A 17,594-nucleotide genomic window follows, 5' to 3' on the forward strand; every position below is an offset into this window, starting at 1 on the left:
GACCACCTTCGATTGTAAAATCTGTCAAAGTGTATGCAATATACAATATCCAGGATCTCAAGGCCATCTGTGCCTATGAATTCACAGTGAAATCAGACTCTTTGCTGAAGGGGGAAAATATTTTGACAGCCTTATTAGTATACAATGAAATGGAACAAGCTAAGAAAATATCTGAATGGATAACCTTATGCTGCGACTACATGATGGGTTCTCACATGAAACGAGCACATGGGCTTATGGCTTGGCAGAAGTGTGGAGGGGCACTGGGAATGCTGCACTCAAAAGTCAACTTTCTGAACCAATGTCTGCAAAGGCAATTTGGGCAAATTCTTCCTCCACATTCCTTGAGGGCCTACTATGTGCTAGCTAGCACAGTGCTTCTACCTAATCTCATTTAGCCCTCATACTTGTGAGGTAGGTGTTTTCTGTTTATTATACAGATGAGAAACTGAGTTCAAACGATTTGTCTAGGGTCATAAAACTTGGTAGTGTAATGGCCCAAAGTCACATCAGTGACTCCAGATCCAAAGGTTGATGAGGATGCCCATTACAGCTCCGTATTCTTGTGATGCCCTGGGCCTCAAATGGTCAACACATCTCATACCATCTAATTCAACTCTTTGGCAGGTCAGACAATTTATCTCATTTCGATTGTGGTCCTCTCAGGCAATTCATAAATTGTCTCCCATATTTTCCTGAGGTCAGACCTATGTGTACCTAAAATCTCTTTTCCTGTCTTTTCTAAATGTAGTTCCTAAGATCTCACTTTTGACATGTAAGTTGTCTTGATGAACTAGAACCTGAGTTTCTCTGACCATATTTATCACAATAGCACTTTTCTCCCACACTCGCCCATTGCTTTGTGATGCATACACTGTTATTTTATACTGTATTTACCTGAGTGTTACATGCTTGATCAGATGTCCATCTACATCGGTGATATCTGGTGGATGTTTTACTTTAGCTTGCCAAACAGAGTGCAGTGGTCCCAAAAAATGCCTATAAATCCTTGACAGTCCTCCCCCTGAGAGGTGGGGCTTATGCCTTCTCCTATTGAATCTGGAGGGCTTATGACCGATTGAACATAGAGTATGGTTGATATGTAGCGATACGACTTGTAAGGCTAGGCCATAAAAGGCCATGCAGTTTCTGTTTCTTTTGGAACATTTGTTTTCTGGAAGCTTCCTCTCAGGACACTCACTCAGCACCCAGACACCATGATATTTTAAGCCCAAGTCACACAGAAAAGCCGTGTAGAGTCTTTAGCAACAGTCCTTGGTGAACCCAGTCTTTAAGTCATCCCAGGCATCAAAAAGAAGAGTGAAGGAGCCTCTGGATAATTTTAGCTCCGAGCTCTCTGTGTCAACCTGTCCCTCCATTCCCCCACTTGTCGTCTGAGGGTCTCGGCCAAAGCCTTACATCATGGAGCAGTGACAAGTCACCCCTATCTGAATTCTGCCCATAGAAACTATGATCATAATAAAGTGGTTATTGCCTATTAAGGTTTTTTCTTTTAAATGTATAAAAGTAACTGGAACAATAAGGTAATCATTGGTAGATGTATTAGAGGCCCTGATGCTAGAAATTCTGGGCATTTGGGGGCCCACATGTGCTGATGAGGAGTAAGAAAAAATGAGCTGGACCTTGAATTTCGAAAGGATGACAGCCAAGAGGAAGGTTCATGTAGGCTTTCCTGGCCCATGCACTAGTCAAGAGGAAAAGGGTAAGTGGGAATAATGTCTGGGGAGAGAATGAGAAATAATTATGGCCAAACTGACTAAGATAAGATAAAACAGGAGTTAGAACAGAGATAAAAAAAAAAAAGAAGAAGAAGAAGAAGAAGAAGAAGAAGAAAATAGAAAATAAAGTTAAGAGAACTTTGGAACTCCATGAAGGACAGAGGAAAAGACATAAATGTACCAGAGAACTGTCAGGAACCAGCCAAGAAAGGGCATTCCACTTGGGAAACAGGGCATTTGATTCTAAGAATGGGTTGAACACTCTTGAGTCACCCTGGCATTTTCCCTGCTGTTTCGGAAAAAAGCAGCTCAAGTAGGGAATACATTTCAGGCTAGACATGGTGAGGAGGTAGAGAGAAGTCTTGGTTTTTATGTTCATTTGCCATGAAGGGCTCCAAAAATAAGCTTCAGATTTTTCTAATATTATTTGTCATTGCACTTAAGGGCCACTACGGGAGCAGGGCTGGTTGGGGTTCAGTGGTGTTCCTTTTGAGTGAGACTGAACAGGTTGCAAGCTCACAGGAATGGTGTGGGGGTGCATGGATCTGGGCTCCCTGACACTCAAGAGTGACTGATGAAACGGCTGACTTAACACAGGTGCTTTTGCTTATCACGTGGAGCACCCTGCAGCAGTTCGAATCCTGGTCAGAAGACCTCTGCCACTAGAAGCTAAGAGACAGTTTTCAGATAATTTGTTTTCATGATCCCTGGTGACAAAGGAAATCACTTTACTTGGACTAGCTGATGGGTGACTGCTAGTCTCCGTGTTCTCAGGACAAAAACTTAGTATCTCCTGATTTCCAAGCTGTTTCGACACTGAACAAATGGGTTTGGTTCTTCACAAAACCCAGATGTTATGTTCAACCCAGAGGCATGAACCACTGGCATTTTCTGGAGCAGACAACGTGAGGTGTGCCTATAAACTCTCAGAACTTTATATAGATTAAGTAGTTATTACCTCAGACCAGTTCAAGCCCTTTGGAAACTGAAATGCATTAACCCTAAAGAGATTTCTGTTCTTGGGATGGATAAACTAACTCTTCAAAGTGGAAAGATATCGAATCCAATGATACAACTTACTAATTTCCTGTTGTGAATGGAATGACAGGAAGACAAGAATTCCACATTTGTCATTGGCTACAAAACAAATGTTTCTTCTAATTGGGAACGGCCAAAGTCCACCATTTTCATACATTTGTATCTCTATAACCTTTTTCCCTCTGAGCAAAGCAATTCATCTAAATTATGGGTTCATCATCTGCCAAGTTTGTTCCTTTTTTAATGAAATCGCTTGACAGTTAATAAACCGAAAGAGAAGTCTACTCCTTGGGGCTTGCTCTGTTCCAAAGGTTCAGTGTTTTTGAAAATTAAATTTCCTACATGAAAAAAAATCTATTTCTCAGCTGACAGTCTGGTGTTACAGCATAAAGCAATTTTTCTTTCTTCAGCTATAAAAACTGAATTTATAGGGGTGTGCACATATAACTACACATGCACTTTATACTGGACACAAGTCAGTTAAATCATCCACAGAAAGTCCTATCAATCAAAACAATTTTGGTTCTGTTTATGTAAGAAACCATGACTTTCCTTAATATTTAAATTTGATGGGATAATAATGCCTTTCCATAAAGAAATCAAGACAAGATTTGTTAGTAGCAGAGTGGCACAGATTTTGGGGTCAGAAAACCACAGGTACCAGTCCTGGCAAAGCCACATGTAACCTTGGGCAAATTATTTAACTGTCAGCATTTTCCTCTGTAGAATGGGTATAATATTTTGCAGGACCATCATGAGAATAAATGAGAACACATATGTAGAGCACCTAACATGGTTCGCAGAAGACAGTAGCTTCATAAATAGTATGTATTGTGATTTCCTTTACTGTGGTTTATTCGTTCTGTCCCAAATGCAGAAGAACCTCACACCATTACCTACAATAAAATCTGAGCTCTTGGTTGGTTAACATCAACACTGACCAATGCTTGGTACCTGGAAAGCAGGCAGATCAAGAGCTGCAAAACTGTTGAAGAACTGTAAACTCTGAATGGCCACTTGGACTGTATTCTGAGCGTAACTCTCCTTGGGGCTGGCAGTACTAGGGTCCGAGATGGTGCCGTGGAAGAGGACACAGTAGAGCGTGTGCAGAACTCCGGCGAGGTCCGTAGCCTGAAGAGCAGCGGTCAGTCCTGTGGGATCCTGGCGATTATTGTCAAATATGCTGTATGACCTGACAAAAAAAACATTCAACTCTTTAGAAGAAATCTACCTAAGGATGTGAGCATTTTTATAGGTCAAATGGAATAAGACAAGCAGAACGTTAAAAGCAAACCATCTGAGTCATGGAGTAAGGTAACCAGAAACTTCAGGGAATAGACACAGCCTGCAGCTTTTCCCTGCCCGGGAGGGTGGGCGGCTAGCCCCGTTCTCCTTGGGGAGAACCCCCCTGTGCTTTGTAACCTAGGTGGGCTTGCTTTGTTTTAGCTTCTAGGTCTGGGCAAACTGGACAGAGTCCAGGAGGGCTACTGGAACTCCGAAATAGCATAGTCTCCTTTCTGGATACACAATCTTCTCAGGGGAGGCAGCTACCAGGAAAGTGTGAGGCCTCAAAAACTCAGTAGCATGTTGGTATCCTGTGGTAGGGAGACACTTCACCTGCTTTTAAAAGCAGAGTTCCATCATGGAGGAATACTGGCAGGACGGGCTGTAGGGGCTGAACTCCCAAGAACAAGCAAGTGCTGGATTAGCCTTACACAAATCAACATGAAGCCAGCTTAGTAGCTGTGGCAGGCAGGGCTATGGGTGAACAAGAAGCAAAGGCTGTGGCAAGTGAGTTCCTCAAGTCAACAGGAGAGCCAGCAAGGGTTTACTAAATCCATCTCACTCCTGAACTTGGGTCTACACAAAGCAGCTAGTGATCAAGAGCCTGTGGTTTTAGTAAATGTGGGGGCCAAGCATTTGTCCACACTTTTTCCCCCTAGACACTGCACCCAGATTTCTCTCTGAGGAATGACCCCCCCACTCTCTCTTATAACCTATGTGCTCCAGGGGGCCCCCTTCCGCTTCACTCTGACTCCAGGGCCCAAGGTACTAAAAGGCACACTTCATTTCTCTGGCAGTCCAGTATGGCTCAGGGATGGCACCTGTCACAGTTAGAGCTCAAGGAACCAATGGAGATGCCTTTGCTGAGATGCTTGGAAAGAAGCCCTTATTTTTTCTCCCCTGGGCTTGAATCTGAGAAGATGTAAGGTTTGCAGCTGCTACAGCCGCATATTCTACACAGATCCTCAGGTCTCTCCATGCCTTTCCACATGGGCCGGTCTTTCCTTTCATGGACATACGTTTCTTCCCCCCCTCAGGAAGAGAAGTTACAAGTCCCTGTTCAGCGTCTTCCTTTATGACAGATACTCTTCCCTATTTGTAACATGGATACAGGTCCCCCACCATGCCCACCCTCCAAGGTTGTTTTGTTGTTGTTCCTTTCAGATGGAATCTGGAATGTGAGATGGGCATTAAAGATCTATGCTAATCTCATTAACTTGCCCAGAAACACTCTGGGAGATGGTACTAATAAAAATTCCGAAGTGCTGGCTGGCAAGTTTCTGGTCTCTTGTCTAGTTTTCTAATTCGCTACTAGTTTCATCAAAGTAGAGTTTTATTCATAACCATGGGAAACATTTATTTCTTGAATGTGGACTATTTCTAATACTAAGTGAGATGACATTATATATTATGATATATATTATGATATATACATTATATATATATATATATATATATTATATATGAGGGGTACCTCATTCTCTTTTCAAGAAAGTAGCTCTCTCAGGAGGCATTGTCATCTCATTGTCATATAACAGGATCTACTAAGTACATTCACATCATTTACCTCATCGGTTTTTCACAGGTGGTAGGGAAGGTATTGTATTGCTCCCCTTCACTGTACCCACGAAGATTAGTTGAGACACTCTAGATCATACACACTTATCGGTGGCAAAGGCAAATCTGAGGACCAAAACATCCAGGATAACCAGGAGGTGATTTTTCTTTCCATCCCTTTTCTTAAGTCAAATCTCGGGGTTAACTGAAAGCCATTAAAGTATAGGGAGACTATAATGTAATCTTGTATCATCACGGAGAGATACGTTTTGTTTTATGGGACAGGATATGAACACAAAGTCAAGAAATGATATTTATTTGCTTACAGGAACATCTGAACCTTTCCACAAACTCTGTTAGCTAATGTCAGTCGGCCCGCCCCTCTTTCCTTTCTTCCATTATACCCTAAGAGCTTGGGGTCAGATTCTGACTAGAGACATGAGTAGAGATTAATGTGTCTGACTTTATTATATAGGCTCCCAAAAGGGATCTGTGTTTGCTTAACACTGACTGCCTTTTAGAACCAAAGGCAAGTCAGAAGGCATTTTTACCTAGTTTCCACTAGGCTTTTGGAAATTTGGGCATGAGTAACATCAGTATTGGTGACAACAGGGTTTTTGCTCTGTGATTCAGAATGCTGACCTTACCCTTATTGCCTGTGTTTTTTAAAAACTGATTATTGGCATATACAAATACAGGTACTCAGAAATATAACTTTATCATTTTAAAGCAATTTGTCATACTTAATCTTTCCAAACATTTAAATGACATGAATTCACTGCTATTACTTCTTCAAAAGAATAAATAAAAATTTTAAAAAAGTGAAGGTCATCAGATTACTTATTCTTCCTCTCTCCATTCCATCCTATTATTTGGGAAAACATTAATCACAAACTATAAACAACACAACCGGGATTTTTGCAATATTCTCCTGGTGAAATAAAAATGTTGACTCAGAAAAATGAATTAAATGATCACTCAATAACTTATATGTGGAAATGAACGATCAGATCTGAAACTTTATATACTACATTCTGAGATCTTAATTTTACTGAATTTTAAAGTGTTTTTGTTTATTTTCTAGAACTAGAGATCTTGGTGGTATATTAAGTTCTGTTCATTAAAAGCCAGATTCAATTAGGAAAAACTATAACTGGACCATCAATATTCCTGCACAGCATATGAAAACCCTACTTTGCCTTATTGGACAGTATAGATGTAAAAAAAAAAAAGCGCAGTGATTTGTGTGGGCATGAATCAAATGCTATCCATTCACCTTTGGTATTTCTTTTTTATTTGATGAATTTTACTTTATTTTTAAATTTTATTATGTTAGTCACCATACAGTACATCATTAGTTTTTAATGTAGTGTTCCATGATTCACTGTTTGTGTATAATACCCAGTGCTCCATGTAATACGTGCCCTCCTTAATACCTATCACCAGGCTAACCCATCTCCCCACCCTTCTCCCCTCTGAAATCCTCAGTTTGTTTCTTGTTATCCATAGTCTCTTATGGTTCATCTTCCTGCTGATTTCCCCCTCTTCATTCTTCCCTTTCTTTTTCTAATATCCTCCATGCTATTCCTTATGTTCCACATATGAGTGAAACCATATGATAACTGTCTTTCTCTGCTTGACTTATTTCACTTAGCATAATCCCCTCCCGTCCCATCCATGTTGATGCAAATAGTGGGTATTCATCCTTTCTGAAGGCTGAGTAACAGTTCATTGTATATATGTACCATATCTTCTTTATTCATTCACCTGTTAAGGACATCTCGGCTCCTTCCACATTTGGCTATTGTGGACACTGCTTCTGTGAACAATGGGGTGCATGTGACCCTTCTTTTCACTACATCTGTATCTTTGGGGTAAATATCCAGTAATGCAACTGCTGGGACATAGGGTAGCTCTATTCTTAGCATCCTGAGGAACCTCCATACTGTTTTCCAGAGTGGCTGTACCAGCTTGCATTCCCACCAACTGTGTAAGAGGGTTCCCCTTTCTCCACACCCTTGCCAACAGTTGTTATTTCTTGCCTTGTCAATTTTTGCTATTCTAACTGGTGTAAGGTGGAATCTCAATGTGGTTTTGATTTTAAATTTCCTGATGGCTAATGATGTTGAACATTTTTCCACATGTCTGTTAGCCATTTATATGTCTTCTTTAGAGAAATGTCTGTTCATGTCTTCTATCCATATTTTGACTTGATTATTTGTTTTTGGGGTGTTGGGTTTGAGAAGTTCTTTGTCCAGTCTTTTATCTGTAGTGTCATTTACAAATAAATTCTTCCATTCAGTGGGTTACCTCTTTTTTTGGTTGGCTGTTTCCTTTTCTGTGCAGAAGCTTTTTATATTGATGAAGTCCCAAAAGTTCTAAAATTTGTATGGAATGAGAAAAGACCCAGAATCACTAAGGAAATGTTGAAAAAGAAAACCAAAGCTGGGGGGCATCACGTTGCCTGATTTCAAGCTTTATTGCAAAGCTGTGATCAGCAAGACAGCATGGTACTGGCACAAAACCAAATACATAGATCAATGGAACAGAATAGACAGGCCAGATATGGACCCTCAACTCTATGGTCAACTAATCTTAGACAAGCAGGAAAAAATACTCAATAGAAAAAAGGCAGTTTCCTCAATAAATGGTACTTAGAAAATTGGACAGCTATATACAGAAGAATGAAACTCAACCATTCTCTTACACCATACACAAAGATAAACTCAAAATGATGAAAGACCTCAATGTGAGGCAGGAATCCATCAGAATCCTAGAGGAGAACATAGGCAGTAACCTCTTTGTTGTCGGCCACAACAACTTCTTTCAAGACACATCTCCAAAGACAAGGGAAACAAGAGTGAAAATAAACTTTTGGGACTTTATCAAGATAAAAAGCTTCACATTTAGTTGGCCCCCAAAAGCAAGTACAACAGGCTGGGATATTACAACCCCGTAAAGGGGTTGTTTGTTCCTGGCTTGTTTGCTCTCTTCTGCCTGGTCCCCATTTTTCTGGCTTGGTAACACCAACTGTGATCTTCTAGACGGTTCTACTATCTTCTTGGATTTTGGCTTTGTTCATTTCTTCAGTTCTGGAATTCTGAGGGATCTTGTGAGAACTTCCCATTTTAGTCCCTGAACCTTGAGATTCCACTCAGTCATCTGGATAGTGTTGGGAATGGATGGGATTAAGTCACTGTCTCTCCCACTGATGGATGTAAACTTCACTGTTCAAAAGTGAATTATTTTTTTAGAGGTAGTCCAGTGTGGGCTTTTAAGTACAGGGATATTCTGGGAAAGCTGATCTACATCCAGTGATATCATTCATCAGGATTTGTGATAAGCACAAGGGGCATGATGATCTGTCAGATACTCTCAGTTTGAAAAGCCAAAGTGCCTGTGCCCCCAGAACAGTGACCAACTGTAACATGTGCAGCCAAAGAAGATCTGGTTCCTGTCCCAGGGAGGTTACACGAGGCGCAGGCATGTGTATCAGTTCCTACTGCTGATGGAACACACTATCACAAGCTTGTAGCTCAAAACAATACAAATTTATTCTCGTACAGTTTGGGAGGTCAGAATCCAAAATAAATCTCACTGGGCTAAAAATCAGGTGTTGTTAGAGCAGTGTTCCTTCCAGACGCTCCACGGGAGAATTCGCTTCCTTGCCTTTCACAACTTCTAGAGTGCAAATGGATTCCTTGGCTTGTGGCCCCTTCCTCCATCTTCAAAGTGTAAGCAACAAAGCACCTTCAAGTCTCTCTAACACTTTTCCAGTTCCCTCTTTCACTTACAAGGGTCTTTGTAACTACATTGGGCCCACCTGGATAAACCAGGATACTCTTCCCATCCCAAGATCTTAACTTAATTTCTGCAAATCTCTTTGGTTATGTGAAATAACACATTTACAGTTTTGGAGGATTAGGATATAGATATCTCTGGCAGGGCATTATTCTCCCCCCTTTTTTAATGTTAAGATACATATAACATAAAATTTACCATCTTATTTTAGGTGTATAGTTCATTGATATTAAATACATCCATTATGATGTTTAACCTTCACTACCAACAATCCCCATAACTCTTTCATCTATACCTAGTAAACAATAATTCCCCACCTCCACTTCCCCCTACAACCACCATTCTACTTCCTGTCTCTATGACTTTGACTACTCTAAGTACTTCATATAAGTGAAATCATCACAGAATATTTAGTTTCTTTGTGACTGGTTTATTTCACTTAGCATAATGTCCCCGAGGTTCATCTATATTATAGAATGTGCCAGAATTTCCCTACTTTTTAAGGCTAAGTAATATTCCATTGAATGTATACACCACTTTTTTTTATCCATTCATCCACTGATGAGCACCTGGATTGCTTTCGTGTTTTAGCTATTGCAAAAAATGCTTCTGTGAACACAGGCATACAAATAGGTTTTTAAAATCCTCTTTTCCCAATTCTTTCAGATACATGCCCAGAAGTGGAATTGCTTGATCACATGGTAATTCTATTTTTAATTTTCTGAGGAACTGCCAAATTTTCCACAGCAGCTATATCATTTACACTCACAGCAATAATGCACAAGGGTTCAAATTTCTCTGCATCCTCACTAACACTTGCTATTGTCTTTTTTTTTTTAAGATTTTATTTATTTATTTGACAGACAGAGATGACAAGTAGGCAGAGAGGCAGGCAGAGAGAGAGAGGAGGAAGCAGATTCCCTGCTGAGCAGAGAGCCCGATGTGGGGCTCAATCCCAAGACCCTAAGATCATGACCTGAGCTGAAGGCAGAGGCTTTAACCCACTGAGCCACCCAGGTGCCCCTTTTTTTTTTTTTTTTTTTTTGATAGTAGCCATCCTAATGGGTATGAAGAGGTATCTCACTATAGTTTTGATTTGTATTTTATTATCAGTAATGTTAAACTTCTTTTCATGTGCTCATTGGGCATTTGTATATCTTCTTTGGAGAAATGCCTATTTAAGTTTTTTTGCTCATTTTTAAAAAAAAGGTGTTATTTATTTATTTGAGAGAAAGAGAGAGAGTGAGAGACAGGATGAGAAGGGAGAGGGTCAGAGGGAGAAGCAGACTCCCTGCTGAGTTGGGAGCCCAATGCAGGACTCAATCTTGGCACTCTGGGATGATGACCTCACACCACCCAGGAGCCCTTGCCCATTTTTTAAAGTGTTTTTGTTGTTGTTGTTGTTGTGGAGTTTTAGGAGTTTTCCATGGTTTCCGTATATTAATTCCTTGTCAGATATATAATTTGCAAATATTTTATCCCATTCTCCAGGTTGCCTTTATACTGTGTTGATACCATCTTTTAATGCATAAATTTAAAAATTTTTCATGAGAAAAATACTTTTTCTTTGTCATTGTTAATGTATAAAAATGCAATCGCTTTTTGTTACTAGACTTTGTATTCTGCTACCTTGCCAAATTCATTTACTATTTTTAACAGGTTTTTCCTTTCTTTCTTTCTTTCTTTTTTTTTTTTTTTGGTGTGAAATCTTAAGGGTTTTCTACATCTAAGAGCATATCATTTGCAAACAGAGATCATTCTAATAACACTACACTTCTGATTTGGATGCCTTTTTTTTTTTTTTTTTTTTTTTGCCTAATGGCAAAAACTGGGACAGAAATCCCAGTACTATGTCGAGTTGAAATGGCAGAAGTGGGCATCCTTGCCTTGTTCCTGATCTTAAAGGAAAATCTAGTCTTTCACCATGATTATGATGTTCCCTGTGGGATTTGCATATATGGTTTTTATTATGTGGAGGTACTTTCTTTCTGTTCCTAGTTTTTTTGAGGGTTTTAAAAAATTAAAAAAAAAAGATTTTATTTATTAGTGAGGGAGAGAGCGAACGTGTGCACATGTATGATCAGGGGAGAGACAAAGGGCGAGGGATAGTGAGATAGCAAATCCACTCTGATAGCAGACTCCACTCTGAGCAAGGAGCCTGATGTGGGACTTGACTTTAACAGTCCTGAGATCATGACCTGAGCGGAAAGCAAGAGTCACATGCTTAAACAACTGAGTCATCCAGGCACCCCAAGTGTTTTATAATGAAAGGGTGTTGAATTTGTCCAATGCTTTTTCTGTATCAATTGAGATGATCACGCATTTTTGTTTCCATCATTCTGTTAACGTGGTCTAATTGCAATGACTGATGTTCATTTACTGAACCGTCTTTGCATTGCAGGAATAAATCCCACTTGGTCATGATGTACATAATCCTTTTACCACGCCTGCTAGATTTGGCTTGGTAGTTTTGTTGAACATTTTTACATCAATGTTCATAAGGGTTATCAGTGTGTAATTTTCTCTCTGTGTCGCACCTTTGTCTAGCTTTGGTTTCAGGGTAATGCTGGCTTCACAGAATGAGTCAAAGCGTTCCCTTCCCTTCAGTTTTTGAGAAAGGCTTGAGAAAGATTGGTGTTAGTTCTTCAAATATTTGGTAGAATTCACAACTGAAGCTATCAAGTCTAGGGCTTTCCTTTGAACATTTTCGATTACTGATTCAATCTCCTTACTAGTTCTATAGGTCTATGCAGATTTTCTATTTCTTTCTGACTTAGCCTTGGTAGGTATTTTGTTTCTAGAAATTTATCCATTTCATCTAGGTTATCCAATTTGTTGGCATACATTGTTAATAGCTCTCTCTCATAATCCTTTTTATTTCTGTAGAATTGATAGTAATGTTCCCACATTCTTTTCTTCCCTCACCTTTACTGAGGTATAATTGACAAACAAAATTATAACTTATTTAAAGTATACAACATGATGATTTGATATATGGATACACTGTGAAATGATTCTCACAATCAAGTTAACACATCCATTACTTCATATAGTTATATAGTAGAATGCTTAAAATCTACTCTCTTAGTAAATGTCAAGTATATTATAACTATAGGAAATATGGAACACTTCAAGAATTTGAGTGTCATCCTTGTGCAGGAGCCATACTAATCTCTGTGTTGTTCCAGTTTTAGCACTCCATTTTCATTTGAGCTTAATAATTTGATTCTTCTCTCTCTCTTTTTTAGTTCATCTAGTTGAAGGTTTTGTTAATTCTCTTGCTCCTTTCAAAGAACTCAAAGTTTGGTTTGATTGATTTTCTTTTTGTTATTTTGTTCTCTATTTCATTGATCTCTGCTATAATCTTTATTATCTCCTTCCTTCTGCTTTGAGTTTAGTTTGCTCTTCTTTTTCTAGTTCCTTAAGTTGTACAGTTAGTTTTTTTTTTTTTTTAAAGATTTGATTTATTTGAGAGGGAGAGGGAGAGGGACTGAGCGAGCATGAGTGGGAGGGAAGGGTGGGGCAGAGGGAGAAGGAGAGGCAGACTTCCTGCTCAACAGGGAGCCTGATTCGGGGCTTGATCCCAGGACCCTGAGATCATGACCTGAGCTGAAGGCAGACACTTAACTGACTGAGCCACAGAGCTGCCTCTGTATAGTTAGGTTGTGGATTTGAAATATTTCTTTTTTAATGTAAATGTTTATAGTTATACACTTCCTCCCTCAGCAGTGCTTTTATTGTGTCTTCTAAGTTTTGACATATTATATTGTTTTCATTTTCATTCATTGTTAAGAATTTTCAAATTTCCCTTGTGATTTTTTCCCTCAATCCATCTGTTGTTTAAGAGTGTGTTGTTTAATTTCCACAAATTTGTGAATTTTTTAGTTTTACTTCTATAATTAATTTTTAACTTCATCCTGTTATAGTTGGAGAAGATACTTTGAATGGTATCTATCTTTTTAAATCTCCTGAGACTTCATCTTTGGCCTAACAGCTGGTCTATCCTGGAACATGTCCCATGTGCACTTGAGAAGAATGTGTATTTTGTTTTTTCTGGGTAGTGTTCAGGAGAGGCATCATTCTGCTTATCACAATGGGACTCGTTATTCACAATCCATGCATTTATTCAACAACTATTTATGGAGGACCTACTTTGTGACAAGGACTACTCAATGCACTAGGGATCAGCAGTAAAATCTATGCCCTTTTCCTGATAAAGCTTATATTTTAGTGCAGGAAGATATTAGGAACAAACAAACTATATATGAAATAGTATGGCAGGTATACAAAGTGCTACAGTGAAGCAGGGGACATGGCCAGATATGAAGATGTAGGTGAATGTATAATACTATTTTATACAGGATAGTTGGGAAAGCTCCTTCCTCCCTCCTTCCCTCCTTTAAATATTTTATTTATTTGACAGAGAGACAGTGAGAGAGGGAACACAAGCAGTGGGGGTGGGAGAGGGAGAAGCAGGCTCCCTTCTGAGCAGGGAGCCTGATGCAGAGTTGGATCCCAGGACCCCAGGATCATGACCTGAGCTGAAGGCAGACACTTAACAACTGAACCACCCAGGCATCCCAGGGGAAGCTCTTTCTAAAGTGTTAAGTAAGAAGAGTTCTATAGAAAGTGAGGAAGGAAGCCATGAGGTTGTGAGACCAGAGTGTTTTTTACAGAAAAGCAGCAGGTCTCAGGTCTTGGGAGTCAGGAAAATGCAGGACATGTTCAAGAAATAGCAAGGCCAGGGGCGCCTGGGTGGCTCAGTGGGTTAAAGCCTCTGCCTTCAGCTCAGGTCAGGATCTAAGGGTCCTGGGATGGAGCCCTGCATTGGGCTCTCTGCTCAGCAGGGAGCTTGCTTCCCCCATTCTCTCTGCCTACTTGTGATCTCTGTCTGTCAGATAAATAAATAAAATCATATATATATATATATACACATATATATATGTGTATATATATATATATATATGAAATAGCAAGGCCAGTGTGGCTATAGCAGACTGAGGGAATAGAAGAATTAGGAGACAAGATCAGAGAGGCCAGGAAGATCAGGTAGGGTCTTATAGGCCACTGTAGAGAAATAAAAGGATTTCACTAAATGAGAAGGAAAGTCATTGTAAGGTTCAGAGGAGTGATGTATCTGACTTAAGTTTAAAAATAATCACTATAGGGGTGCCCGGGTGGCTCAGTTGGTTGGGCGGCTGCCTTCGGCTCGGGTCATGATTCCAGAGTCCTGGGATCGAGCCCCGCATCGGGCTCCCTGCTCGGCAGAGAGCCTGCTTCTCTCTCTCCCCCTCTCCCTGCTGCTCTGCTTACTTGTGCTCTCTCTCTAGCTCTCTGTCAAATAAACAAATAAAATATTTTTTAAAAATCACTATATCCAAAGGGGCATGTGCACCCGAATGTTTATAGCAGCAATGTCCAAAATGGTCAAACTATGGAAAGAACCTAGATGTCCATCAACAGATGAATGGATAAAGAAGATGTGGTGGGGTGCCTGGGTGTCTCAGTGGGTTAAAGCCTTTGCCTTCGGCTCAGGTCATGGTCCCAGGGTCCTGGGATCGAGCCCCACATCGGGCTCTCTGCTCAGCACGGAGCCTGCTTCCCCTCTCTCTCTGCCTGCCTTTCTGCCTACTTGTGATCTCTGTCAAATAAATAAATAAAATATTAAAAAAGGAAGATGTGGTGTGTGTGTATAGATATACATATATGAATGAATATTAGCAGCCATCAAAAAAACCAAAATCTTCCCATTTGCGACGACGTGTATGGAACTAGAAGGTATTATACTAAGTGAAGTAAGTCAGTCAGAGAAAGACAATTATCATATGATCTCTCCGATATGAGGAATTTGAGAAACAAGACAGAGGATCATAGGGGGAGGAGGGGAAAATGAAACAAGATGAAATCAGAGAGGGAGACAAACCGTAAGAGACTCTTAATCTCAAGAAACAAACTAGGGGTTGCTGGTGGGGAGAGGGATGGTGGTTGGGTGATGAACACTGGGTAGAGTATGTGCTATGGTGGGTGCTGTGAATTGTGTAAGACTGATAATTTACAGACCTGTACCCCTGATGCAAATAATACATTATATGTTAATAAAAAAATAAAAATGTAAAAAAAATCACATAGCTAATTGGTTGAAGAGCTTTTAGAAGAGCCAAGGCAGAGGCAGGGAGGCTGTTTGGATTATCCAAGTGAGAGATCATGGTGGATGAACCAGGTTGGTAGCTATGACTGTGGTGGGAAGTGGCTGGATTCTGAGAATCTTCAGATGGGAAAGTCAACAGGATTTCTTGATAGACAGGATGTAGGTGTGAGGAAAGAGGAGTAAAAAATGGCTCACTGGATTTTAGCCTGAGTAACTAGAAAAATGTGGCTGCCATTTATAGAAATGGGGAAGACAGTGGATAGAGCATGACTGGAGTGGAAAACCAGGAGTTCAGTCTTAAACTGTTAAACTCAAGATGCCTGTTAGACATCTAAATGGAGATAGTGAATTAGAAATTGGATAAAATGAGTTTTCCAAAGGTAGCTATTTTTGTCAGTTTTGTCCCCAGGGCTTAGAACAGTGGTCTGACATAGTAGCCACTCAATAAACATTTGTTGAATGACTGAATAAATATATAAGCCAAAGGTCAGAGGAGTGGTTGAACTTGAGATATGTGGGGGTCACCAACACATACATGGTACTTAAAGACAGGAGCCTATCCAGTAAGTGAGCACAGATAGTGGTTTGAGTATTGAACCTTGGGATACTCACACATTTAGAAGTTGGGGAGAGAAGAACAAATTGCAAAGGAAACTAAAAAATAGAAACCAACAGGGTAGGAAGAAAACCAGGAAAGTATGGTGTCCTAGAAGCAAAGTGAAGATAGTTTCAAGGAGAAGGAAGGAATCAATAAAAAAGTTTAACTAAAAATGACAACTGAAAATGATAACTGAATGATAACTGAAAAAAGGATGAAATTTATATAAAAATGACTGTTAAATCCTATTTTTAGATTTTTATAAAAAATAACTGCATATGTCTGCGATGGGAAGATGGTATGGTGACAGGGGATTGGAATACAGCTCTCAGGGGTAACTGGGGGTAAAGGCTTAGCAAATTAGCTGCCTAACAGTTCAAATGAGGAAAGAGTATTGCTTTTTTACCAATGAATATTATTCCATTTCTGACTGAATTAATAGGAGCACAATGTACATAACAAGAAAGGTTCAGTTTGGGAACCTTGGAACCTTCCACTACCTTGGAAGCACTGGCTCCAGCACTGGGTGCCATACCACATTCAGGACACTGATGTATCAGAAAGTTCCCTAGGAAAGTGACTTGTGTGGTAGAAGTATCTGGAGCTGAAATATCTCAGAAGTATCTCAGAACTGAAGGCCATAAAAGTTATTTTCAAACTGAAGAGGTATTATATTGTTATTTACGACCCCAGAGAAAAGACATTACCTGAAAACAGATAGTAGATAAACTTCTGAAAATCTTTCTAAGAATTAGAACACCCCAAAGTTAAATGGGATATTGGTAAGGTATTACATTCTTCCCTATTCTGGAAAAAGTAGAAGATCACATCCACTTAAGTGGCAGAGGGTTCTCAAACCTCAGCTGGGCATGGAACACAACGATGTCTAAGATTCTGTTCACTCCTGGGTTGCTGTAACAGCTGTGAATCTACTTTGAAAATTATACTCTCCTACACACTCCTACACACTCCTACACACACACACTATAGCTTGTTTGATGCAGATCTAATTTGGAGCCCCACTGAAGGGAATGCGGATGATTTAGTGGAGATGTAAGAGGAAGAGAAAACTGAAGGAGGGAAAGATGTATGTGTAAGCATTGTAAGATACCTGCATATTTGGTTAGAGAAGGAAAGAAGTATAGGGACAATTACAATAAGATTATCAAGTAGGGTGAGGCTAGCTAATATTTGGGAGGATTTCCAAAGTGCCTGATGGTAAGTTTCAGTTGAACTCCAAGAGGAGTTTCTGGGAAGGAAACCTTCCTGGGAAGAGAAGTCATAGATGATGATAAGAGATGGACATTCTTGTTAGTTAGAACTGACAACCTGGAAGAGGCTGGAGAAAGAGGAAGACCAGGAGGACACCAATGGAAACAAGAGGTAGAGGGTGAGGCCACTAAGAAGAAACTGGGGCTCTGACAGAGGT

The 17,594-nt window shown here is 39.9% G+C and overlaps 1 protein-coding gene and 1 pseudogene across 3 annotated transcripts in view; both read right to left on the reverse strand.

Moving 5' to 3' along the window:
• SCAPER (S-phase cyclin A associated protein in the ER) overlaps window positions 1-17,594 on the reverse strand; it is a 520,882-nt gene that overhangs the window by 30,501 nt on the left and 472,787 nt on the right. For all 3 annotated transcript variants that reach the window (XM_032342354.1, XM_032342353.1, XM_032342352.1), the window contains one exon: window positions 3,732-3,969. In XM_032342354.1, coding sequence (XP_032198245.1) covers window positions 3,732-3,969 — 238 coding nt within the window. The remainder of the gene's footprint in view (window positions 1-3,731; window positions 3,970-17,594) is intronic.
• On the reverse strand, window positions 12,534-12,632 carry LOC116592157 (annotated as a pseudogene).

Source organism: Mustela erminea, chromosome 5 (assembly GCF_009829155.1).
Source record: "Mustela erminea isolate mMusErm1 chromosome 5, mMusErm1.Pri, whole genome shotgun sequence".
NCBI classification, from domain to species: Eukaryota; Metazoa; Chordata; class Mammalia; order Carnivora; family Mustelidae; genus Mustela; species Mustela erminea.